This window comes from Micromys minutus, assembly GCF_963924665.1.
Source record: "Micromys minutus genome assembly, chromosome: 3".
NCBI classification, from domain to species: domain Eukaryota; kingdom Metazoa; phylum Chordata; class Mammalia; order Rodentia; family Muridae; genus Micromys; species Micromys minutus.
The window spans coordinates 90,848,919-90,875,447 of NC_137972.1; the positions used below are offsets into that span (position 1 = coordinate 90,848,919).

General features: G+C 43.0%; 1 protein-coding gene across 1 annotated transcript in view; it reads left to right on the plus strand.

The window, feature by feature from the left end:
• The window catches only part of CAMKMT (calmodulin-lysine N-methyltransferase), a 354,261-nt gene that overhangs the window by 310,126 nt on the left and 17,606 nt on the right, over positions 1-26,529 (plus strand). The window contains exons 8-9 of the mRNA XM_080914884.1: positions 18,138-18,212; positions 25,674-25,737. Of these exons, the coding sequence (XP_080771010.1) occupies positions 18,138-18,212; positions 25,674-25,737 (139 nt within the window). The remainder of the gene's footprint in view (positions 1-18,137; positions 18,213-25,673; positions 25,738-26,529) is intronic.

Here is a 26,529-nt window from a genome sequence, read left to right on the forward strand (position 1 = left end):
GATTAAAGGCGTGATGGCCACAGAGTGACTGCAGTGGGACGCCTCTAATTCGTCACCGTGGAGCTTGCTTCAGCCTCTGACTTAGGGCCTGAGATTTTATCCCAAATAAATCTGAAACCTTAGCAGGTGTTTCGGAAGCATCTGTGGACATAATCAAACTGCTTTTCTCATTTCTATTCACAGGGTTTTAGCAGTACAATATAGCTGTATTTCTAGTCACTCAATTATAATGTCTCAGTTGTTTTAATGTACCGGTGTGTGCCTGTGCACTCGAGTATGTGTGTCTTAACTTCAGGGTCACACACACTTTTTACCCATACTCTGGGCATTGAACCCAGGTAGTCAGGCATGCACAGTAGGTGCTTTATACCCACTGAGCCATCTCGCCGGTCCTGAGACACCCGTTTGTGTCATCTACAGTACGTCCACAGTTCTAGAACACCTTTCAGGCTACTATCTCGTCTATGACAGTATGAGTTACAGTGTCAAGAAATAACAAAATCCTACGTTAATAACACCGTGTTCATGAACGTATATAAATCTGAAACAGGAAGGAAAACACCAAAATGCAATAATCTGCTCTCACAAAGGGCACATGCGTGTAATTTCCAGTCCAGGTGTAGTATGCTGTTGTCATTCACCCCATCAGCTATCCTAGTCAAGGGGTCATACATGTTTGAGATGAAATGTAATTCAGCTGTTAGGGCTTTTCATTCCAAGATCTGCCTTTTCTAAATAATGCAGGAGATACTGGTCACCAACATGGGGGCCTGAATGTTAGATAAGCCAGTCTTCCTTTTGGACTAAAATGAGTTTATCAGGCAAACATAGCTAGGATGAGGTTTTAGCTGCTCCGTTGGTGTGTTGGTTGGTTGGTTTGGTTTATATATGAGACAGGATTTCTTTGTGTACCCCTGAGTGTCCTGGAACTCACCTTGTAGACCAGGCTGGCCTTGGACTCAAAGATCCTCCTGCCTCTGCTTCCTGAGTGTTGTGCGACCACCCCCCAGCTTCTGCTTGTTTGTTTTTGTTCTGTTTTGGTTTTGCTTTGTTTTGGTGAGATTTTAAATCAGTCCAGAAACGTTTAAGCATTAAGTTGGAGTAAGATCTCCAACTCTGGAACCAGGATCGCTCATAGTGCTTTCTGGGCCACACAGTCTGCGTGTCAGCTCTGCCGCTGCTCTGGAAACCTCACCCAGGAAGGAGGAACAAAGCTTCTTAATAGGTTCTACAGTGCCTGGCAGCTCTGAAGGCTTCTGTTCATTAAGCTAGTGCTAGGCAGCAGAAATAGTTCATTCATAAACTGTTGGCTCTTAAGCACCAGGACTTGAATTTGATCTCCAGAACACACATAAACACTCATAACCCCAACACTTGAGATGTAGAGACAGGCAGATCTCTGGGGTTCACTGGCCAGTCAGCCTAGTCTACCTCTGGTGGGTTTCATGCCAGTGAAAGACCTCATCTCAAAAACAACAACAACTAAAGTTTTTCTCTGTTCTATATACATGTGCATGTACTACCCCAACAATCACATATACACATACACACATGTACACCATTTGCACACATGTATTCTCCTGTAAGTTATAGATGTCTTGTACATCTTTAAAAGCTGAGACCTGACTTATAGGCACTTCTCTATTGTCAGCAGTTTGCTCTTTTTCTATGGTAAAAATGTCATCAAGACCTAATTTTACTTTCTTTGCCTTTTCCCTAAGCCTTACTCATTGTATAGAAATATAAGTTAATTTCACGCCATGATAAAAATTGACAAGCTGCTTAAGTAATCTTACAAGGAATTTGTTTACATGACATCCTGCTTTAATTTTCTATGATATTTCTTCCTTGCTTTAGCTAAGGGAAATGTTTTCAATAAAGTCTCAAAGCTGAGCAGTATACGTCAGTAGCAGAGTAAGTACTGAGCATCTGCATGGCTCATGTTTGATTTCTAGTAACCGTAAGTTAAGTCTGTCTTTTGCTTCACCTTAACTTTCCTAAAATGACATATTCTTTGAAATTCCCCTTTGGAAATAAATCTGATTCTTGGAACTAAAATCACATCTTGTAGCTAAAGAACACTCATGATTTAAAGCTGTCTAGATAGAGGCCTTTTGGGGCAGTGTTTTTCAAAGTTGCCCATGACCCATCTTTATGGACATTTCTCAGGGCACTTACTTTTAAAGAGCTGGTTCCCAGGTCTCACTGAAACCTAACTGAGCAATTCCCCAGAGTCGGGACTCTTGAATTTGACATCTGAACAATACCCTCAGTTGATTTGCTTGTATCTGGAGCACAGATCATACTTGGATAAGCCCATTTTTATCCTGAGATTATTGCTCAGATTAGTAAACTGAAAATACAGAGGTAAATCTGTGGCTGTCCTCTGCTTGTCCCTAGGACTTTTGGCTTGAGGCCTATCCCCACGGTGGATTCAAGAGAACCGTATCAATAAGAGAGGAATTCTGATTAGCCTCTAGTCTGCATCTCAGCATTCGTTGGTGTGATTTAATTAAAAGCACACATTAGAGGTAGAAAAGACTATAGGATAAACAGCCCTTCCGAAGCAGAGGTAGACCAGATGTCTACCTCTACATTCTATCTGTAATTGTGTGAGACATTTTTCTTCAGTTGTCATGGTGACTAAAGATTATTTTTAGTACTGGGGGAATGGGAATGGTAAATATCCCTTGATACAAATGACAGTCTACAGCAATGAATTGTCCTGTCTTACTGCCTCAACTGTTAACACTGTCTTGGTTAAAAAAACAAAAACAAAAACAAAACAACAACAACAAAAAAAATACTAATGGCAGACCAAGTGAGAAAATGAAAGTCCAGAAATATTCCTCACATTTTTCTTTTATAACATCATTTTGTGTTCTGTCTCACCCTCCCCACTGGTGTGTATATGTGTGTGTGTGAAAGAGAGAGAAAAGAGATACAGAGAGGAAGAAGAAGGGAAGGCCAATATTATCTGTTTTACAAACATTTTAAAAATATTTATATATCTCTTCATTATTGTTCTACCATTATTAAGAGACACCGTGACCAAGACAATTTTTATGAAGGAAAGCATTTACTTTGGGGCTTACTTATTGTTTTAGAGGGTTATCCATTATCATCATGGCATGAAACAGACACTCACACCATTGGGTAGTAGCTGAGAACTTTACATTCAGATCTGCAGGCAGAAAACAGGAAAGAGAAAATAGACCTGGAGTGGGCCTTTGAGAACTTAAAGCCCCACTCCCAGTGACACACCTCCTCCAACAAGGCCACACCTCCTAATCTTTCCCAAACAGTTCCACTAACTGCAGACCAAGCATTCAAGCTTAGGGGTCTATGGAAGCTGGTCTCATTTCAATTGCCACAATAGGGAAACAATTTAGTTAAAGAACAGCATTCTTAGTCTGATTTGTTGATTCAGTTCAATGCAATAAAATATAATTTAATGCCTTCTGTAGTCATTCTGGCCTCCTAGGGGATATGAAGATAAGTAAAGCAAAGTGTCTACCTTTGCAAAGCTCACAATATTTGGACAGAAAATAAACCTGCTCCCAAGATGTAAGGCTAAATTTAAAGAGATCCTGAGGTGGAAAGAGAATGCTTCATGGAGGAGACAGCCACTGACCTGTGCCTTGGCAAGGAAAAGGCAAGGAAAGAAGAGCGGTTAATTTTGAGGCATAAAACTAGGAAGGAAATAGTTAAAGACATAGGAGTAGAAAAGTTGTGTCCATGAAAATTTAGTTATTTGGTATGGATTGCAAAAGGCTAAAGACAGACAAACTGGTTGAAAAGTCAATATATGGGGGCTAGAGAGATGGCTTTGCAGTTAAGAGCATTTGATGCTCTTGCAGAGGACCCACGTCTCATTCCCAGCACCCATAAGACAGCTCACAACCAGTTCTGAGGAATCTAGTACCCTTCTTTTTCTATTCTCTGCATGCATCAGGTATGTGCATAGTACACAGACATACATGCAGGCACTCATGCACAGGAGTAAAGCATCATTATGTAGCCATTTGGGTGGACGAGGGAGAAAAATATAATTTTGGCTACAAAGTGAGTTGGAGTCCAGTCTGGGCTATGTATCAAGACTCTCTCAGAAAATCAGAATAACACCAAAAGAAAGAAAAGGAAGGAAGGAAAGAAGGAAGGAAGGAGAAAAGGGGTGAAAAGGGAGGCAATGCAAAGCAACTAGAATGGGGTGGTACAAAGCATGTGGTGGAGGGGGCTAGGCAGTTGTAATAATTTTGTTACTCTTAAATGGACCCACGTTGTCTCCATCATCTTGGCATCCAGAGGGGCTCTACTAAAGTTCTGGGCTGAGGTACAAGTTCTAGATTCATCTGGTGTCTCTTTTTCCTAAATGTCTGTAAGACTTTATTGTAGACCCTTTTACCTAATGGCAATTTAAAGTCTGGGGGAAGTCGGGGATGGAGGGACAAGAAGTAAACAGGGAGTTGTGTAGAAGAACAACAACAACTCAGTAGTTTAGGTGAACATTGTGAATGGCTTGTTGGAGCCTTCTGTACCGGCAAGCTATGACATCATAGATGTGGAGAGGTGAGATGGATAAACCTGTAGGAAGGGTCTGCAGATTCCTCCATGTGTATGCAGAGAGGGCTGCTGCCTTTCCTGTTGCAGGGAGAAAACTCAGGTTCTATCAAAACTTGGGGGGGATGGCTCAGCAGTTAAGAGCACTTGCTCCTCTTACAGAGGATCCTGGTGTGATGGTTTGCATATGCTTGGCCCAGGGAGTGGCACTATTAGAAGGTGTGGCCTTGTTGGAGGAAGTGTGTCACTCTGGGGGTGGGCTTAGAGATACTCCTCCTAGCTGCCTGAGGATGCTCAGTCTGTTCCTGGCTTCCTTTGGATGAAGATGTAGAACTCTCAGCTCCTCCTGCACCATACCTGCCTGGATGCTGCCATGCTCTTGTCTTGATGATAATGGACTGCACCTCTGAACTTATAAGCTAGCCTCAATTAAATGTTATTTATAAGACTTGCCTTGGTCATGGTGTCTGTTCACAGTAATAAAACCCTAACTAAGACACCTGGTTTATTTCCCAGCAGCCACATCAGGCAGCTCACAACCATCTGTAACTCTAGCTTTAGAGGACCACTTCCATTGCTCCATAGGCACCTGCACTCATGTATATACCCCCCCCCCACGTACTCATAACCAAATTTATTAAGATGTTTTTAGAAAAATAGTTGTGTTAGAATAGTGCTGTCACAAATTCGTAAGGAACCTCCTTTTTCATTTTGAGATGGTGTCTTGAGGTAGCCCAGGTTAACCTCAACTCACTCTACAGACCATACTGACATCAGACTTGCAGCAATCCTCCTGCCTCTTCCTCTCTAGTGATGAAATTAAATGTATACACCACCATACCTCACAAGAACTGCCTTGTTTTTTAGCCATAACTCACTCACTATAAAGGCAAACAAAGAAATATTAGCCACAGGAACGAGAAAAGGGAGAAATATTAGCCACAGGAAGGAGAAAAGGGATGCTTTGCATGCCCACAGTCAGCATTCTCTGAAGCCATGTTATGAAAATTAGGGTGAGCCCCAGTCTACATGAAGTTTGTTATGAGCAAGAATGGCTTCCCGTGGAATTCTTCCACCATTTTTGTGTCACAAAGATGATGCAAAACTCCTTCTAGAAGGTGACTAGACTACATTTTGTGTTTCAACCTTAAACTTGAAACCAACACTGAAAGCAAAGATGTATTAGTGCAGGAACAAAGAAAGGAAATTAATATTTTTGAACACTTACAACAGTAAATTTTTCATATTTGATGTTTTCCTGAGTGCTGATAATCTGTCCTCGCACTAAATGCTTTGAAAGGGAGATTGTTGTTTGGTTTTGAGTCTAGGGTTTGAACACAGGGCCTCCTCCTAGATGGTGGGCAAGTTCTCTGCCATTCAGCTACATCCCCGGCCCCCATCCTCCACACAGAGTCCCGCAGTGTCTCACAGCTGTGTCAGTCACGGGTGTAGGTGGTGATGCCCAGAGCATCCTCAGCTGTGTAGGCAGATGCTGGCACTTGAACTCAAAGCTCTCTAACTACATTCTTTCTGCTCTTATCTGGTGAGGCCTTCCAGGATTCCATGTCTGTAGCTTTTGAGATGTTTCTGAAGAATGGGAAGTTTTGAAACAGTGGGTTTTCAAATATGTCTATCTGCAAGGCAGCAACAAAACTCACAAGAAGAAAATGGACACAGTTCAGACACTTTGTTGGAGCAATCTTTACAAACGCATGCTACACATCCGACCATAAAACCAACCTCAGCCAGGCTCCTGGTTGTAACATGCATGAACCCCAGGGACTGCCTCTGTCGATTCTTCTTTCCTGTCTACTCCATATTTGAACCCCATTGTACATGGGTCTTATGCATCTATCGTAGTTCGGGTTCCCATTGCTGTGAAGAGACACCATGACCACAGCAACTTTTATAAAAGAAAACATTTAATTGGGGCTTACCTGTTCAAAGGTCCAGTCCATTATCATCATGGCGGGATACATGGTTTGTGCAAGCACCGTTTGTGGTGCTGGAGGAAGAGCTGAGAGTTCTTTTCCAGATAGGCAGGCAGCAAAGAGACTGTGAGCCAGTAGACCTGGCTTGAGCTTCTAAGATCTCTAAGCTGACTCCCAAGGGGTTGCACTTTCTCCTCCAATAAGGCCATACCTCTTAACAGTGTCACTCCCTGTGAGCCTGTGGGGCCATTTTCATTCAAATGACCAAATCCATTTGCCCTTTGATGGACCTCTAGTAAGAAAAGATTACAGATAAAGCTTTTGAGAGTGTAGGCCTCATGGATATGTGAATGAGAGCTTTCTTCAGGGTAAATACTTATCAGAAACAAACCACAGAGAGGCATCCATTTGAGTTTTTAAGGGACTTACATTTCCATGGGCAGTGTAGGAGGACTTCCCTGGATTCCTGGCCAGCTCCCCATTTGACTGATATCTTAAATTACAACCAGTCTAAGAGTATAATGGAATTTATTGGGGTCTTACTTTTAATTACCCTGATGATTAATAAATTTTTATGTCTTTATCTTTGTTGAAGTGTCTGTTCAAAGGCTTTGCTAATTTATTTTTTTAATCAGGTTGCTTATTTTTTTTTATTACTCACAAATCCTGAGATCCTTTGGTGTGTTCTAGATATAAACTCTGTATCAAACATGATCTACAAACATTTTCTCCCAGCCTGTGGCTCACCCTTTTATTCTCCTTATACTGTATTTCACAGAGCAGAAGTTTTTCATTTTAATTTTTATCTAATTTTCTAATTTGTTCATTGGTGGGCCATATATCTGTGTGTATCCAAAGAATCTCTGTTTAATGCAAGGTTGCAAAGATTTTCTCCTATATTTTCATCAACAAATTTTATAATGATAGGTTTACATTTAGATTTATGATCTATTTTGAGTTAATTTCTGCATGTGGCGCGAGATATAGATTTAAATTATTTTTTTGAAAATATGAATAACCAATTGTCAAAACATATTTTATTCTCTTCCCTTTTGAATTGCCCCCATTTATTTGGGTTCTATTAAATTTCTGTCATCTTTTGTCAGAATTACTTCTCTCTTATATGTTTAAGCTATTATAAATTTTATGCTATTGTAAATGATATGGAATTGGAAATTCCAATTTCCACTATTTGTTGCCTGTATAAAGAAATACAATTGATTTTTGTATTGATCTGGTATCCCACAAGCCTGCTACACCCGTACGAGTAGCTTTGTTGGCTCTCGACAGCATATTCTATATAGATCCTGTGCTGGCTACCAAGAAATACAATTTGATGTCTTCCTTCCTACTCTAGAAGCCTTCTCGTTGCTCGCCTTAGTGGACTGGCTGTACCTTCAGTGCATCAGGAAAGGGTGAAAGAAACAAGTCACTCTTGCTCTGGAAGTCAGGGCAAAAGGATGCAGCCCGTCACCATTGTGTGTGACATTGCCATTACGTGTGAAGTCAGACGCAGATTTCTCACAGATAATGTTTCAGGTTGAGGAAGAGATTTCTTTACACCGTCTTGCCATCTTGGTGGCCTTTGAGGAAATTATTTCTAGTCTTTTATTGCTGAGCTTTTTTTTTTTTCCATGAGAAACAGGTGTTAGACTATATCAAATGCATTTTTTTTTTTTTGCCCTGTTTGAGTTGGTCATGTGTTTCTCCTTCTTAGCTCGTTATGTTACATTTATCAATTTTGAATATCAAAACAACGTTCTTACCTCCTTATGATAACCCTCCACTTAATGCGAACTTTTGTCTGTGTTTACATGTATATTATGGACAGCTATGTAGGGACACACATGGGGCTATTTACACAGAAATGTGTGTTGCTCTCATCTCCAGGGCTGCAGCCACCTCCCTCGTCACGGGAGGCATCAGTCACCCACGTGTCCCTGTTTTCTCTCCTCTGGCCAGGCTGACCTGACCAAGGGTTATCAGTTTTATTGATCTCAAAGAACCTGTGTGTGGTTTCATTGATTTTTTTTCCCTATTATTTTTGTTTCTGTTTTATTCATTTCACTTCTTACCTTTATTAGTGCCTTTCTTTGATTATGTGGAATTTAATTTACTTCTTTTTAATAAATGTATTTGTCTAGAAACCGAGTCCACTCATTTGATGAGGTTTTATTTTCTAATGTAGGTGTTTATTGCCGTTAATTTCTTCCCATGTACTGTGCAGCATCCTGTAAACTTTTATAGGTTACATTTTCATTTTTATTCAGTTCAAAGAGCCTCTCGGTTTCTCCTTTGATTTTTAATTTGGGCTGTAGGATATTTATAATATATTTATTTTCTCAATATTTGAAGATTTTATAGCATATTGGTTTCTAATTTATTATTGATAGCCTCTTTAATTCCATTGTAAACAAAGACTATATTTTTGTATTATCGTGACCCTTCTAAACCTATTGAGACTTATGATCCAGGGTATATTTGGAAAAAAAATATTAATTCTATCTTTACTAATGGATTAAATTTATATTTAGATTCTATAAATATCAATTAACTTGTATCATTGATAGCAGTTAAAGTTATCTTTATTAGCTTTATATATATACCTTTGTCAGGTTTTTATCTACTGTCAAGCTAAAGAAAGAGGGGTATTATAATCTCTGACCATAACTGGGCTTTGTCTGTCCCTTCAGCATATCCAGTGAGGCTTTCTGTTACTCTCTGTCATAAGCTTGAGAGGCACAAAGCTAGCCTCCTTACCTGGTTCTTCAGCATGATGAAACAACCTCTTTTAGCCCTAGTCATGGTTTTACTCTAAGATCTACTGTCTGGGGTTAAGATGTTTTTTTGTTTTGTTTTGCATTGCTTTTTTGGGTTTTTTGTTTGTTTGTTTGTTTGTCTGTTTGTAGTACCAGGGCTGGATCCAGAGCCCAGTGCTCTACAACTGAGCTGAATCTCCAAGCACTTTTTAATTTTTGAGATAGGAACTTATCAGGTTTCCCAGGCTAGCCTCAAATGTGTGATCTTCTGTCTCCACCTCCTAAGTTGTATTGCACCGAGTAGGCCTGCAGTACCACGCCTGGGTAGATTTTATATTAGTCTGACCCTCTGCTGTTTAACTGACGTGTTCAGACATGCTCATCTAACACAATGGCTGGTGTGGTTTGGTTTGAATTTGTGGTCTTGTTTTTTGTGGTTTGTCTCCTCGGTTCTATTCCTTGTCCGTCATCTTCTCCTGCCTCCTGCTGGCTTGGCGCCTTCTCTCTGACCTTGATCAATTGTGTTGTCCTGTTAACTGTAGCTTTGCTTTGTTCCTCTTATTCTTACTTCAGATTGCACGGTGTGCTTCTGGGGAGACTGGGCTAGCCCATGTAGACGCCGGTGACAGTACTTTCTCAGCTTATTCTTGGAGGCATGGTCTCCCGCTGAACCTGGACGTCAGCGTTTAGCTCCATTGGCCACGGAGCCTCTGAGATCCCCACAGTGCTGGAGTTACAGACACACACTGCCATCACATCCACGTTTTGTGTGGGTGCTGGCGATTCAAACGGGGGTCTTCATGCACAGCAGTCACTTTACCCCCTGAGCCTTCCTCCCAGGCCCTGTCAGATACACCTTTAACTCCTTAAATCTGTCTTCAAGCCTGCAGGTGTAAAACCCACACAGGAGGAGATTGTCCCTTTCCTCCCACACCTTACGCTCTTGGCTTACTTTTTACTTTGTATGTGTGTTACAACCCTCACAGTACTTAGTATTTGCTTAGCTGGTCCTCCTATTTTTAAGGAGGTTTAGACAAACATATTTAACTGTAGAGTTGTTTGTTATTCTTGGTCCCCACCATTCCTTTGTGTAGCCACATATTTCCATGCACCATTTTTCCTCTGCCTAAAGGAATTTCTTTGACATTTTGAGAGAGTATGCCTCTGGTCAGTTCTTTCAGCTTGTTGCTGTTGCTGTTGTTGTTTTAAAATATCTGTCTTTGTTAGGGTTTCCATTGCTGTGGAAAGACACCATGACCAAGGTAACTCTCATAAAGGAGAGCATTTAATAGGAGCTGGCTTGCAGGTTTGGAGGTTCAGTCCATTATTATCAAGGTGGGAAGCATGGCAGCATACAGGCGCACGTAGTGCTGAAGGAGCTGAGAGTTCTGCATCTTGATCTGAGGACAGCCAGAAGTCTCACTCTTTCTCACTGGGGAGAACTTGAACTAGGGGCCCTCAAAGCCCACCCACAGTGACACACCTCCTCCAACAAAGCCACACCTCCTAATAGTAGCACTTCTCATGGGCCAAGTGTATTCAAACCACCACAATATCCAAAAGTACTTCTTCCCTCTGAAATATATTTCCACTGATGCTATGATTGTAGGTAGATGAGTTGTCTCTGTCCTTCCAAGGCACTGGAGCCATGACACCCTCTGAACCCACCCTCTCATCTGTGCATGGGATACACCTTTTTCCTCTGGAAACTTTTTAGTCCCTGCCTCTCTCACTCGCTCTGGTCATGACGTGGCTCGAATTTCTCTTGTGATTCTTATATGTGAGCTTTGTTGAGCCATCTTCATCTTGGTGTTGATAGTTCTTGATAAGTCAATAAAGTCTTCAGTCAGGGTTTCATCCAGCTTTTTCTCTGCCTCCTCCCCTTTCCTGGCTTTTAAGAATTCAAATAGTGAATCACTTAAATTTGTCCCCCAGTTTGGTTTCATTGCATTTTTAAAAAATAATTTTTTCTCTGTATTTTTTTATTTTCGATAGCTTTAAATTTTTTATAGTTATTTGTTTATTTAATGTATATCTGGGGGCTGGAGAGATGGCTTTGTGGTTAAGAGCACTGGCTGCTCTTCCAGAGGTCCTGAGTTCAATTCCCAGCAACCACATGGTGGCTCACAGCCATCTGTAATGAGATCTGATGCCCTCTTCTGGTGTCTGAAGACAGCTACAGTGTACTTACATGAAATAAATAAATCTTTTTAAAAAATATATATCTGAGTGTGCACTTGCCTACTCAGAAGCTAGGCAACATCTTGGGAGAGTTGGTTCTCTTCCACCACATGGGTTCTGGGAATCAAACTCGGATCATCAGGCTTGTCAGTAAGTGCCTTTTTCTACCAAGTCCTCTTGTCAGCTCCATTCTATGTAGTTTTTATTGCTGTCTTTAGATCCTTTAATCTTTTCCTCTGAAATTTCTAATCTCTTGTTGATTGAGTCTAGTTTGATTTTTCTCATATATTCTATTTTTATCTTTAAAATTTAGAAAAATTTTAAAAATCTACAATGCTTTTATGTCACATTTGAAATGTTAATATGATATCAATAGATATCAATGCCCTTCTCGATTGTCTGAATTCCAATGTTTCTCTCTCTCTCTCACACGTGTGTGTGCGCGCAAGCGCGCACACACACACACACATACATGCACACATTAGTTTCTTGAAGAACACTCTGTGGAATCCATCTGAGCCCTGAGTTCTCTCTTTATGATTTTTTCTTTATGGTCCTCAGTTCTGGCCACCTTTCCCCAGGCCCAGGATTCCATCTGTTTAGCTCCAAAACTACTGGGTCCTACCTCAGTTCTTTTCTCTGCTGCAGCCTGGGATCTCTCCCAATGCATTACATGGGGGGGGGGGGGTATTTTGTGTGTTTATTTATGTGTCATTTATGTGTTCATCCTCTTCCAGTGACTAGTGACTGGTCACTGTTGCTACTGGCCAATGTCTTGAATATCTTGGAAATGTGTGTGTGTATGTGTGTTCTTTCTAAATATATTTTCTAAATTGTTTTGTTTTTAGTTGCTTTTGGTTAAGGTGTAAAAGGCCCCTGTTATTCCATCTTTGCTGGAATCAGAAGCCTTCAGAAAGCATTTTTAGTAGCTTTCATAAATATTCAGAGAACAGCCTAAAAACAAGAATCTCCAGTTACTGAATGCCTTCTGTATACCAGACATAGTGTTCATTCAGATACTATATTAACAGAGCAGCGATTGTGTGCTGTTCTAGGCACTGGATATACATCAATTTCCACAGAACTTAAAGATCGAAGTCTATGGTGGTTTAAATAAGAACGGCTCCCCATAGGCTCATATATTTGAATGCTTCACCAACAGGAAGTGGAATCCTTTGAAAGGATTAGAAGGAATAGGAGGTGTGCCCTTGTTGGAGGCTGCAAAAGCCCAAGCCAAGCCCTATGTCTCCTGATCTATCTGTGAATCAGGATGCAGCTCTTAAGTACTTCTCCAGCACCATGCCATGGTGCCATGCAGGTACCGTGCTCCCCACCATGATGCTAATGGGCTAAGTTTCTGAAACTGTAAGCCAGCCCCCACTTAAATGCTTTCTTTCGTAAGAGTTGCCTTGGTCATGGTGTCTCTGCACAGCAACAGAACACTAAGACAATATCCGTATGAGGGTTGTGCTGCAGAGCAGAAAGAGAACGGACAAATCAGCGATTTACTACGTAGCACAATAAAGGTTAATGACTGCTAGAGAAAACCCAGTAAGTAGGATAAAGGGTTTCTAATGCTGGACCAAAAAGATATGACAATGATTTTAAAGAAGATGGTCAAGGAAGCCTGTCCTATAAAAACATGACACTTGAACAAAGACTTGGAAATGTGAATGTGAGCCACATTGGGTATGTGGAAGTGTGGTACTTGGTCAGAGCCAGAAGCCAACACAGAGACTTTAGGACAGAAGCGTGCTGGTGCCTTAGAGCATCCACAAGGAGGCCATTGTAACTAGAGCACAACAGAAGGGAGAGATGGTTGTGGGAGGTGAAATCAGCAGGCCTGATGACATGGGGTCTGGTCCTGTGCATCTGCTATCTCAGGGAGCTAGGCAAAGCTCTAATCTAATATATGGGGCATTTTCTGAATGGGTGTGTGGTATGCATGTGTGTGTGTGTGTGTGTGTGTGTTTGTGTGTGTGTGTTTTGAGACAAGGTATATGTAGTCCTAACTATGTAGATCAAACTGGTTTTGAACTCACAGAGATCCACGTGCCTCTGCCTCTAGAGTGCTAGGATTAAAAGTGTGTGCCACCATGCCTGACCTGATCTAATATCTGTTTCAACAGGAACACCCTGGATGCTCAATTGGGCAGAGATGTAGGGGAGCAGGCAGAAGCAGGGAGACAAATTAAAAGGCTAAAATAATTCAGGTGAGAGATGGTGACAGTGTGGGACTGTGAAAGGCAACTGGGTTTCTGGTTGAGCTAAGGGTAGAAACCCTGGTGACCCTAAGGGATGATAGGTGTTCGCCTGACTCCAGAAAACCACACCTGACAGCAGCAACAGTGTGGGGTAAGGACAATCAAACTTCCCACATCCGGCCTCCCAGAGCAGCCATACTCTGTGACAGAGCAGATGCAGGACCCCACTCACCCTACAACAAGCTCAGTAAGTAGAGCATGGGACTCTTAATCCCAGGGTCGTGGGTTCAAGCCCCACATTAGGCGCCAGTTGTAGCGGTATTGGGGGTCCTGCATCTGCTCTGCCTCGGGGTATGGCCACTCAGTACTTACCCCATGCCCTTGATGGGCAGCCGTGGGACACTGCTCCGGGGATAGAGAAGTGCAGTCTGAGGTGCCGGACAGCCGGAGCTGGCTGGGGTCCCTGGGCCTGCGACAAGGTCAGGATCATCTGGTTCTCAGGCTCTTTGACACCCAGGTGCCTCTGGATCCCTCGGAAGAGCTGAGAACAGACTGGGGCCCACAGGCCGGATCTAGCCTAGGGCCCAGGGGGGAGAGGAGAGCTCCAGCTAGTCCCTCAGGGAGTCCTTGGCTTGGCGGTGGCCACGGCTGGGAGCACAGAGAAGCCTTCATCCAGATTAGACGGCAGCTCTGTAGGCAAAGGGTTTCTCTTTGGCTCCCTACAGCGGATCCTGATGAGAAGAGGCAGTCCATGGTTTTAAGGCATTTATTGTCATGACAGAAAGTGGATGAGTAAAACCATACCCCCCCCCCCTTTTCAGGGTGGGCCTGAGATTAAACACCTTTTGCAGGGAATAATGTCTGGGAAGGAAAGGTTACTGGCTAAGCCTCCAGGCCTTTAGGTACCTCATTATAATGGAGATCTCTCTTGAGCCTACATGACCTGAGGTCATATCCTCTATCTGTGGAGGGGCTTGGAGCATTGCCCTTACATGACTGATGGCCACAAATCTATGAAGTGCTGTGGCTAGTGACAGGGGCTTGGTTTCCCAGGGGAAGGGTCTACTGTCCCTTCAGGGTCACCAAGGTTTCTAGTCTTAACTCAACCAGGAACCAGGCTACTTTTCATGGTCCCACATGACAGATTAGAATAGGTTTGAGTCAGGCAAGGAGTGTGTGCTGTAGCCACATTTAGGCACCTGGGTACAGACAGGACCACTCACTGAGCAGTGTGGCAACCCTAAGGAAGGTGGAGACAAGGAGTTTGGGGATGTGCCCAAGGGACTGAGCAGAATGGAGCGTGAGCCGGGAGAGATAGGAAGGGCTGACAGGCTAAAGGGCTATTGACAGTGTCTAGAGCAGGGCTTGCCCTGAGTCGTACAAGAATGGGAGCCAGGTTCTACGTTACACATGCAACAAGCTATTGCTCGGAAACTGAAAGTAAACGTTTAGAAATTAAAATGAATGTAGCAGTCAGTGGACATGGGATCCCCTTGAGTTGATCTCCTCCTTGCTCTTTTGGATACTGAGGATCGAACCCAGGGTTCCATGCATGTTGAGGACTCTGCCACTGAAGTAACATCTCACGTCCTCCCCTTGCCCCTTTAAACCTGAGAGAGCATCTGGCTGAGTTGCCCAGACTTGTCTGTGGTCCTCTGCCCCACCTACCCGCTTCCCCCAGCTTCCCCCAGTTGACTGCATGGTTTGGGCTTTTCCCCCTTTGAAATATCATTTATCTGTGAATTTGTACTGACTTTTGCAAAATCATGGGTCCATAACAAATCAGACACAAACACACACACACACACAAAATCTGGTTCTTCTTCCTTAGCTGAAGTGTATCGTGCGTGTGTGTACATGTTTGTGTGTGTGTGTGTGTGTGTGTGTGTGTGAGCACACGCATGTGCTTGTACATGTTCATGTGTGTCCATGTAATAATAGTCTAGGCATGGGGAAAGAGGCATTGGCAAAGAATTAGAAGGACAAAGTCTCTCTGTCTTTCTGTACTGGCTGGTTTTGTGTCAACATGACACAAGCTGGAGTTATCACAGAGAAAGGAGCCTCAATGAAGTTTCGATTTGAGAGTTCATAGATGTGGCCCGTCTTGTTCTTGATTTACAGAAAACAGACAAGAAGTGATTGGGCAATTGTGCAGGTGCACACAGCCACTAAAGATCAGAACTGAATCTGAACCTACGTGTGTTTCTTTCCCCAAAGCTAAATGCCACCATCATGCTCTAATGCCCCCTGGCTATAGTTAGAGGGACAGCCTGGTCACTATAGGGGCAAAGTAAGCCCAAGCCTCTTGAAAACCCAAGGCAAGCGGCTCTTGGAGATGTGTCGTGGGCTGTGAGGCCATGTGGGGTGTTTTGGTTTCTTTTAGAGATACGAATCATCACATCTTCTAAGCTGATCCACAGCCAATTGCTGCTTAGACCTGATCGCTCCAGTTGCTCTTTGCTGTAGCAGGAGGCTGAAGTGCCGCAGGAATCCAGTATTCCCAGCATTCCCTGCCAATTTCCCTCTCTTGCTTTAGCAATGGCATAGGAATCAGAAGCATCTAACAGTCATTGGCAAAAAGGGTAAATTGCAAGTGATTTTAATTCTTTCTGTCAAAAACTGTATGATTACTATATTGAAGGTTGATTCAAGGTGACACATGATTGGACAGTAGAGTGTGGGCGGGGACAAAGCTTTGGTAAGGCAGGAGAGAAGGAAAAAGCGAGAGATTCAAGAAGGTACAACATGGAAGCAGATGCAGATGTTTCTCTCCGCGCATCTCTATATGGATAAAGGTTGTTATGAATATTTTGTAAGGGGTGGAATTGTACAGGATCACTTGACTTGTCTAGATGGGAAAATTATATCATACCAATTGGATCAGAGAGAGTATTTTGGTGTGTTCTTTGATGTGGCGACTTAATTGAGTTCAAAAGAGGGTGTAGTGACGGGACGCACAAAGCCTGCCACGGAGTTGGGATGTGTATGTGTGTGCAAGGCTTGGCAACAACCCGCCAAGGGAAAGTGAGTGAAACCAACACGCTGTGGACCACCTGGGTCTAAAGCAGCCAGGGCGGTGGCGCAGACTGCCCAGGTCAAAGGAAGCTGGGGTCTGAGAGTGCATGGGGACAGTGTGGAGCCACTGAGATAAAGATGCCCCGCAGGGCCGTGTGGCCCTACTGGTGCCGGCACTAGCTCAGGATAAAAGATTACCATTTTAAAATATTTACCACAATGCTATATTATACTTATGACTCAGGAAGGGGATCATAGAGCTCTCTTTTCTGTCTGTTGCTATTGGTTGTTTGAGACAAGATCTTGCTATGTAGCTCAGTTTAGCCTCAACCTCACAATCCTCCTGTCTCTGCCTACTAAATGCTGAGATTCCATGCATATGTCACTACTGCCAGCTACTGTGTTTCAAACCATCCTGTTGGCATATAATCTTATAAAATCCTTGAGCCTTCATGTCCAAGTCCAGAGAAAGCTAGTGTGGCCAGGTACATGGAGTTCCTGAGGAATCCAAAAATGAAGTAAGCCTCCATCTCTTAAGTTCTTAAGAGATTTGTTGGGCTCCTTTGTCACTTTGCTCCTCCATGGTCCTAGACGTAGAAGAACACAAGTACTTTGTAAAGCTTACCCCTAGATCACAACCATCTGTAATGGGATCTTGTATCCTCTTCTGGCCTACAAGCATACACGCAGACAAAACAGCATATACATAGTAAATAAATAAATATTTAAAATAATAGTGACACAAATCACAGTTTTGATGTGTGGGAGAAACACCCTTAGAAATGTTTTATTATAATAAAGCATTAATCATCACAGCCATCGGCTGAGGGGGTGCTGAGCACATTTGGCTGCTTGTGAGGGGATGCTGAGCACAGTTGGCTGCTTGTGTTGCTGCAGAGGTTTTGCGTCTGAGTCTCCTTTTTTGGAGACTGTCACTAGGAAGGAGATCTAGAGAGCACTCGGGGCTTGAGGGCGTCCACATGCAGGAGGGCGGTTCCTCCCTTCTTTCCAGTCACATCCAGCACTGCATCAGTGAGAAACCTGACTGGCAGTGGCAGGCAAGATAGCGACACAGTAAATCTCACATGACTTGTCTTTTTATACATTTATATTTCTTTACAAGTTCATATTCCAGTCGGATGGAGAATGTTTTGGTGTCACTTTCCCCTCATTGTTGGTAAGGGGCAGGAATTATTCTAACACCTAAGATACGGATCTACTTAGTCTACAAAGACCTATAAAACCTAGCAAAATTCAACTATCCTGTTTCAGTAGGGAATTCTTCCTCTTCTACATTTAAAAACAAAATAAAATACAGAAGACAGTTACATCCTAGAGGTTTTTTATTATATCTTTTGAAATAATTTGTATATATCTTTTAAATGATTCCAAGTGCCACAAAAAAATAACGTTAATAGCTCAAAATCAAAAGTTGAAAAAAAATACTGTAAGTTAAATTTTTAAAATCTTTTTTTTTTCTCCTCAAGCGTTTTACGATGGGATAATAAGACAGATGTCTCTCAACTGGAAGGACATTTTGACATTGTTATGTGTGCTGACTGGTAAGTACATAAAAATCATAAAACTCCTCTTAGGGGGAAAAAAATAGCTTCGCTCGAGTAATTGGGCTGTACCGCTTTGCTAACGGCTAAGCCAAGTCAACAAATGAAGCACAGAAGCCACCTTAACCTCAACAAATTAATATTCATCTCCATGTGACAGTTAGAAGGTAGTCTTCTATCACACGGTAACTTCTACCACATTATTTCCCAAAGATTGACTTTCAGAAGCATTTCCATTTTCTGGAATTGCCTCTGTTTCATGCTTGAAGGATCTGTAAATGGACGACTTAGGCAAATTGCAAATAATTATGGCTCGGAGAGGAGCGGTCTGCAGAAAAAGGAGTTTATCAACACAAACAGCTCAATTAGCTTACTTCTTGGGAGAGATCTGACTATCGACATGAGGTGATATACGTGTGTGCACACATATGTACTCTCTGGCAGTAAACATATCTGTGGAATAGCGTGGGGGACGTAGCCTTTCTTAAAGTGTATTTGACAACTAATGTTTTCAGTGCACTTGAGGCGGATACTGAGTTACACCAAACACACATCTGGTCCTAATGCCCACCTCTGACAGGTGTTGGATTTTTTAAAAATAAATATAACCTATGCATTTTGTCTCGCACCTTAGCCCAGTCTACTTCACATACATGTGAATAGAAGTGAGATCCGAAGTTACAGGATAAATAGACCTTTGTGATTGTTTCCACTAATTTGGTGCATTTCTTTATTCCATCTGAATAATTATTCCAGTGTATGGAAACCATGGGCCACAAGCAGGCATTCTGTTTGCTGATGCTGAGAGGAAGCTCTTACATATCACCGTGATGACAACTGCTTTAGATGTGAAAACAAGTTCACATGCCAAACTCGTGTTACACTGATGAGCCTCAGCCCAAGATCCAGAACCCAGAGCAGACTTCAGCTAGAAAGCACATATGTTTTCCAGGATGCCACCTTATCATCAGTTAAAGACAATTTCCAGTGCTCCACTTTCCCACAGTCACTGAGATTAGCTGTTTTTTTAATGCCCTCCTCCTTCACCCATTACGATGATGACTATTTTCTGTGCATGTGCTTTGCAGTGAACAGTAAATATTTTGTCCTACTTTGAGCTGAGAATCCCTACTTTTCCAGGGCCATGTTGGTTTCCTTGCACTGATTGCTGATCCTCTCCCCCCTTTCCAAATATGGGAGAAGCTTAGATTCCCGTCTGATCACTGACAACATGCCTCCAAGCATGTTGTTTCTCCCCCATCTAAGCAAAAAGGAGCTCAAACCAGCCCACGTGATTTACCAAGTAATTTAGTAAATGCCTTTCCTCACCCAGTATGAGAAAGGATCCTCCAGGTTTCATTGCACAGATGAAGAGAATTCAGGCAGGATTAGATCAGATTAAGCAGGAGAGTCAGCTCAGAGAGCAGCAGGAAGAGGGACCGGGGCAGAGCCTTCTTGAAGGTTCAGATGCGGGTCACCCTATGGCCTCTGATGATGAGGGAGAGGCAGGTCTGGCCGAGAGATTTACAGTTAAATCATCCTGCACACAAACACAGAACAGCCTGGCTTTGTCATGTTTGTACCACGGACACTCACACCATGTCATCCTATTTGTACCAGAGGAACTAGCACAGGAAGCAAGAGTTAAGCTCCTCCTGATTAATGTTCTCAGGTTAAAAATAGCAGCTCAACGTGTTTAAAAACTAGTCCACCCCCCCCCACACACACACCTAACCGACAACAGGGTCTTATAGAATTGATAAACACAGTACATATTCGGTCCAAGGCTTTTATTACAGATATATAACACAATCCAATCTTAGACACACACATCTGGTGGCCATGGAAGAATTATTTATGGATTCAAATGAAGCGAATGCCCGAGGCTTCATTTTATAAATGGCTTTTTCTATGCATGAATCGATGGTTAAGTTTTTTCCCCCTGGTGTTATAAGTGCCAGAACATCAGCCTGTCTGTAATTTCCCATTTGTAAATGTAAAACATTAAGCTACTCTTACGGTGCCGCTGATAGTATTTCCGAAAGAAATGCTTTGGTAATGGTCTCTCTTCATATTCGGGGAGATGGGTAAGCTGCTTAGAAACTTGGAGAGTACAGTGGTGTGAAATGCCCGTGCTGCACATCTGGCAGCGACGTGCAGGGCTCCACGCATCCCTTACATCCAGCTGCTTTGGTGCTGGTCCACAGGAGTTACTGCATGGATGCTGGTCCTATGCGGCAAGCAGACCATGCTGAATTATCTAGGATGTTTTAAAGGGGTGGAAGATAGCTCTCTGTGGACGCTGCCTTCAAGATGAAACCCGCAATATTCAGTGCCAAAAAGCAGGGCCACACTTACATAGATCACGTTAAGTCTCACGCCATCCTTTATCACCGTCAGTGAATGAAATCTGGAGTGGGCCACAGGAATCGGAGGCATGAGGTGAAGTGTGAATATTAGGTACATGGATTAAATTCTTACTGAAGCATTTCCAGCAAGGGTGGCATTGTCTGATTCGCTGAATGGCTAACCAGTAGCACTTCTTGATCCCATTTACATGAAAACAAGCTCCATTCACAAGCCTGTTCCAAACCCACACTGTGCTTCAAGGAAAACGCACGTGATTACGGCAAGCAGGGATGTGTTTATGTTCTTAAATCATTCACATATCCCCATATTTACATTCAAATGTTCATAAACCTGTGGGCAGTGGGGGGGCGGGGGGCAACTCATTTCCCAGAGGAGACAGTCCCTTATTCCTGATCCAAACTTAGTCACTCAGCAAGCTTATAAAATCAAGAGGCAAACTGGGAAAGCGGTCATTATTTCACCATTCAGCATTTTTGACAATGAAAAATAGTTTCATGGTTCAACGGTTCCTAAATAACTTGTAAAATGTCAACTTTGAATTAAGCAGAGAGAAACATGGAGGTACAACCACACCTACAAAAACCAGAGGGAGCTACTGACAAACATCAAAATATTAGAATATTCAACAACAGGGGTAGGGAAACCTGCCTATTAAGTTCCTCCATTGACGTATTCACTGTTAAGTTTAATAAAAGCATTCCATTCTTCAGGGATGAAGTCCAGCCCATCCTTGCTGTTTTAGGAACAGCAAGTGCTCGCTAATTCTTAGCCCTCCTTTCCAGCCTCGGCTTCTAAGAATCTGAACATAAAAGATTGTGTCTTTAAATCCAGCGACTGCATCTATGGGACGGCTCTCCAGTTTGTTGTGGTTCTGTAAATGCAGAAGGGACTTTGTGAGTTTGAATTGTCACAAGGCTTAGAGACCACGCATGAAATGCCACCCACTGCCTGACCCATGGAACTGGACACACAGGGCTGCCAGTGTATCTGTGTCTGAAGCTACAGGCTGGAGAGAGGAGCAGAAGAGGGGAGACTGGCCACCGTGCTTGCTCCTAGGCCTGTCTACACTGCTCACACATACAGGTTGCTTTCTCTTTCCCAGTTCTTTTGCTTTCTTCTAAATGTGGAAGAAATGTTTGGCTTTTAAGATGTTTTGTGAAAAAGTGGTTTTCCCCCCTCCCTCAAAATAGAAATCCCATGGGCTCTCAAAGTTCCTGGTCTTCCAGCTACTGTGGTGATGGGCAGACTAAGCACAGCTCAGCATCGCTGCCCCTGGAAAGGGCTTAGCTCCAGTGTATCAGCCCTTCCACCTCACCTGGGAAGCCTCAGCCTCTGTGGAAATCCCCGAAGAGCACAGAATCTCAGAACTAAAGGGGCAGAACCAAGTGAAGTCAGAACATGCCTAAGTTCCTGAATGCAGAGACTGTCCCTCTGTTGAAAGCAGCAAGTCTCACCACAAAGGCTGCATAGGAGTCCTCCACCTTTCTGTGCAGACTGACAAAAAGAATGGTCTCCTGATGCTCTGTATGAATGAATGTCTCTAGGATAAGGACCATAGATGCTCCAAGCTCTGCATACAGCTGGGATTCTTAAGGAGATGATGGGAAGGATCCACCTCTCCTTTGTCAGAAAATCAGATTCAGATCAATGGAACTAAGCGATTGTTGCTGCCACAGGCAATGGCCTAGTGGTGTGGGTGAGAGAGAGAGAGAGAGAGAGAGAGAGAGAGAGAGAGAGAGAGAGAGCGTTTTAACGGCCAAACTGGACTGGGTATTTTGATCCGTGACTGAAGGGCGAGTGGGAAGGTATCTCCATCCCCATCACTGATCCACTCAGCCTTTTTAAATAGATCCACTTAAGCTACTGCTGTTCTCCGAGCCATTAGGACTTATTTAAGGGGTGAATTTTCAGGAGATTACATATCGCTCCCACTAAAGCACATTGAAATTGCTCATATGACGTACCCCACAAAGCGTTATGAATTCTGCATCGAAGCTAAGTAGAAAAGTGAGCTTGCTTGGAATAAAGATCTTTCAGAGGACTACAAGAATTACTTTTGGGAAATTTGATTTGGAACGATGGGGTAGATGCCATTACCTTTGAAATGACTGTGTTCGGAACGCGTTCCGGGTGTTAAAGCTGCACTTTGCGGTTTGCTGTGATGTTAACCTCTTTGTCACCGTTTGGAACGCACAGTGGGAAGAGGGCTTTGTAAGGGCGCGCTGGAGGCTCCGCTGGCAGCAGTGTGTGCCGTTCACCACTTTCTAACCGTCTTACCAGCTTTTAGGGAGTGCAGAAATAAACCAAGAATAGTCCTTCGATGAGTTGCTGTGTATCCAGCCGGCCAGAGGACTTCTGCAGGTCTTTCGTAGGCCTACACAACCAACACGGGCAATATGACAGTATCAAACTGCAGAGCTTATCTAACCTTCCTAAAGAATGAGATGAAGAATGTGATTTGTAAGAGACATAGTTCCAGTCTGATGTGCTTCTTGTCAATCTTTAATGATTATGAGTCACCGCTTAACAGGACTTGGTGGAACACTTTTGTAGCCTTTAAACTAAGCATATTCTTTGTCCGAGGATGTAAGGATACAACTTGGTGAAGGAAAATGCTTTTCCAGGTTATCCTGGTTGCTAGGTAGAAACAAAGTTTATACAGTCAGTAGCTGGTCAAAAGATACATTGGCCAATGTTTTTGTTGCTCAAAGCACCTTTCCAGGGCAGGAGATAAGATACAACTTGGTAGTAGAGAGCTCCCTTAGCAAGTGCAAGGCCCTGGGTCCAGTTGATTACTTCAGAATCAATTGGTCTCCCCTGCTCCTCTCTCTCCTCCTTCCCCTCCCCCTTGCTTCAGGTAGGGTAACCCAGACTGGTCTCAAACTCATGATAGTCCTTTGATGTACCACTGTGCCCAACTCTTGCTCCTCCTGCTCAAGAGGAGACTCATCAAGTTGGAAGAGTGCCTGTGTGGGCAAACATCCTACCTAAATGTTGACACAGACTGGTAACCCTGAGCAAGGCCTGCGAGCAAACTGCGCAGGGTCACTGAGACAGACACTGGATGTAAACTTGCTCCACTTACATGATGAACTGCCTCAGGCAGTGGAGACAATACCATCTCGATACGCTCTGAGCCATGATGCATAAATGAACTCTGAGTAAAAACTTGTTAGGAGTTGAGCTTGTTCTACTTAAAGCTTAGCCCCAATGCATAGTATTGTAGCTCATATGGCATAAGTATACAACAATTGTGAATTAGCATATATTAATTTGATGTCCATCACAGCCACATAAGTGGGCCTTTATTGACAAGAAGACTGAGGCCTTATATACAGCATGTTACCCATGGCCACATAGAAAGGTCAGAACCAGAACTTTATTAAGTCTGAACCACACACTCCCACTTCCTATTATCTGCGGGAGAACAACAATCCTCAGTACCTGCAGCCAGTATTCACGTTTCAGAGATTCGGCTACATATGCTGAACTCCCTTGTTCATCCTCACCAAATGATGGATCTATTATGGCGTTCAGAAAGGAGTGGCCCCTACCAGTTTGTAGTGTTGACACAGTCCAGAAGCATTGCCTTCTTTGTCTTTGGCAGAGTACTCCAGCTACGTCCAGAGCCCTCACCGAGATGCTGTGGGGACCGAAGGATGTCTGGCAGAGAACTCAGTGTTGTGTCCCTCTAGGACTAGATGCTTCTGCTCCTCCATACCACAACCCCTTGGGAAACTTTGTTTGGCTTTCACGAACGCTCAGATACCTCACTGAAGCCTATAGACTGAGCAACTTATAAAGAGAAACAACATAGATCACAGCCTGAGAGTCTAGGACAGTGGCCCTCAGCCTTCCTAATGCTGCAAACCTTTAATGAGCCTCATGTTGGAGTGACCCCAACCATAAAATGACTTTTGTTGTTTTTTATAACTGTAATTTTACCACTATTATAAATCATAATGTAAATACCTATGTTTCCCAACAGTGTTAAGCAACCCTTGTGAAAGGCTCATTTGACCTTCCTCCAAAGAGGAGGGGCCTCACAAGTTGAGAACCATGGGGTCAGATAAGCACTTCATCTTTTCTTCTGAGCTAGTGCCTTGCATGTTGCACCTTCCAGCAGGAGGGGACCTGCATCTTCTACGGCAGAACAAAATAACACCAATCCATCACCTCAGAGGTCAAGTCTACAGCCCAAGACTGTAGAGGGGACACGTTCAGCCATGGAACTGTGGAAGTTAACTTGCCACCAACTGCTGGGTGACCCACACCTGAGTCTTGGATACATTTGTTTAGATGAAGAAACTGTGTTCCAAACCTGTTCGAGAAGATGTGGTGAAAATGTCAGAGTAACTCAGCCACACAGACAACAGAAAACAAAAGCAAAGACCCAAGGAGGAGAAGGAGAAATCCCAGTAGGTAGGAGAGAATCAACTTGGAGGTGAAGGGAAGGAAGCCTTGGATCACCCTTACTCACATCATCTGAGCTGTGCTTTGTAGATTGTTGGCATCTGGGGCTTTCGTTGGGTCTTATCTTCAAGCTGTTAGAAATCACTAAGATCCTCCTCTTCCATCTCCAATATTGTCCCAGTGACTTGGCACATGGGGCTGGTGGTTTGCTCTCAGAGGGCAGCCTCGAAGTGGTCCTGGTGGGCACCTCTGGTCTACTGGACGCTAGGCTCTGACAAAAGGAAGTACCAAGTGTTCCACCTCCAGCAGGTGACACTCATTAAAAAAAAGTCTTGGAAACTGTCCCTTGGAAACTGACATTAACACAAAAGGAAGTACCAAGTGTTCCACCTCCAGCAGGTGACACTCATTAAAAAAAAGTCTTGGAAACTGTCCCTGTGACATTAACACAGCCCAGCCAGCTGTGGGCTGTGACGCTGGCAGCCTGAGAGTCACTGGATAACTCTGATCACAGTATCTCCTTTTTAAACGTCCCCCACCTCCGGCAAGCCCTGGAATGGATCGGAAGTCTTTCTCTGGTGTTGTGTAAGCGTGTGATTAGCCTTGTAGTTATCAATATGGGTACCGTTAGGCAAGGAGGCCAGTTTAATCTGGATTCTGTTCTCTTCTCAATGGCAGCCTGTTTCTGGACCAGTACAGAGCCAGCCTTGTTGAAGCAATAAAGAGATTACTCCAGCCCACGGTGAGTATGTTTCTATTTTCTCCTGAGCACTGGCTACAGAATAATTAGTCTGCGAACAAAGATGTGGAAAGGACTGGAAGGGCAGGATTAATGTCATGTAATACTTTAATATTTATTATGTCCAACTTCAACTGGGTCTTCTGATCTATCAGGTTCTTTCCTAATCATAACTAGGAAACTTCTTACCCTTGGCCTTCTGATAAGAAACACTGTGGGAAGTAAAATAAATGAAACAGCTTCAAAGATAAAGGGAGATGATTTTTATCAAAGAATTTCTGGAGTCTTTCCCTTTGATAACAATATCTCCATATTAAAGTAGAATTACGGTATTGAAATTTTTATGTTGACTTCTGTCATTTTAAATCCCTTCCGCAGTAACCTTTGTCGTTGGGTATTTATTTATCGTATAAGCTTACTTCTTTCTTTTTCTTTCTGTTTATATCAAAGAAAAGAAAAGGACTTCCAGATGAATCTGTATATTAAAAGTTCTTTGCTTTAAGAGGAAGCCATTATTTACATATTATAAATATTAGGTCACAATGACGCCAAGCATGGCATAAAATATTGTGCACATTTTTCCATTTATATATCCATTTATGCCTGTGAGTAAATTACAGAGTTTGTATCCACTCTTATTTTGTTGAGCTGTTATACTAGGCTAGGAGGTCTTGTAGACTATACAGAGAGTTAATATACATCTATTTAAAGTAAGAAAACGAGTTTAAAGCTCATGCATTAAAAAAGAAAAAACCTACAAATATGTAAGACTCTTTGATGTACCACAGCAACGTA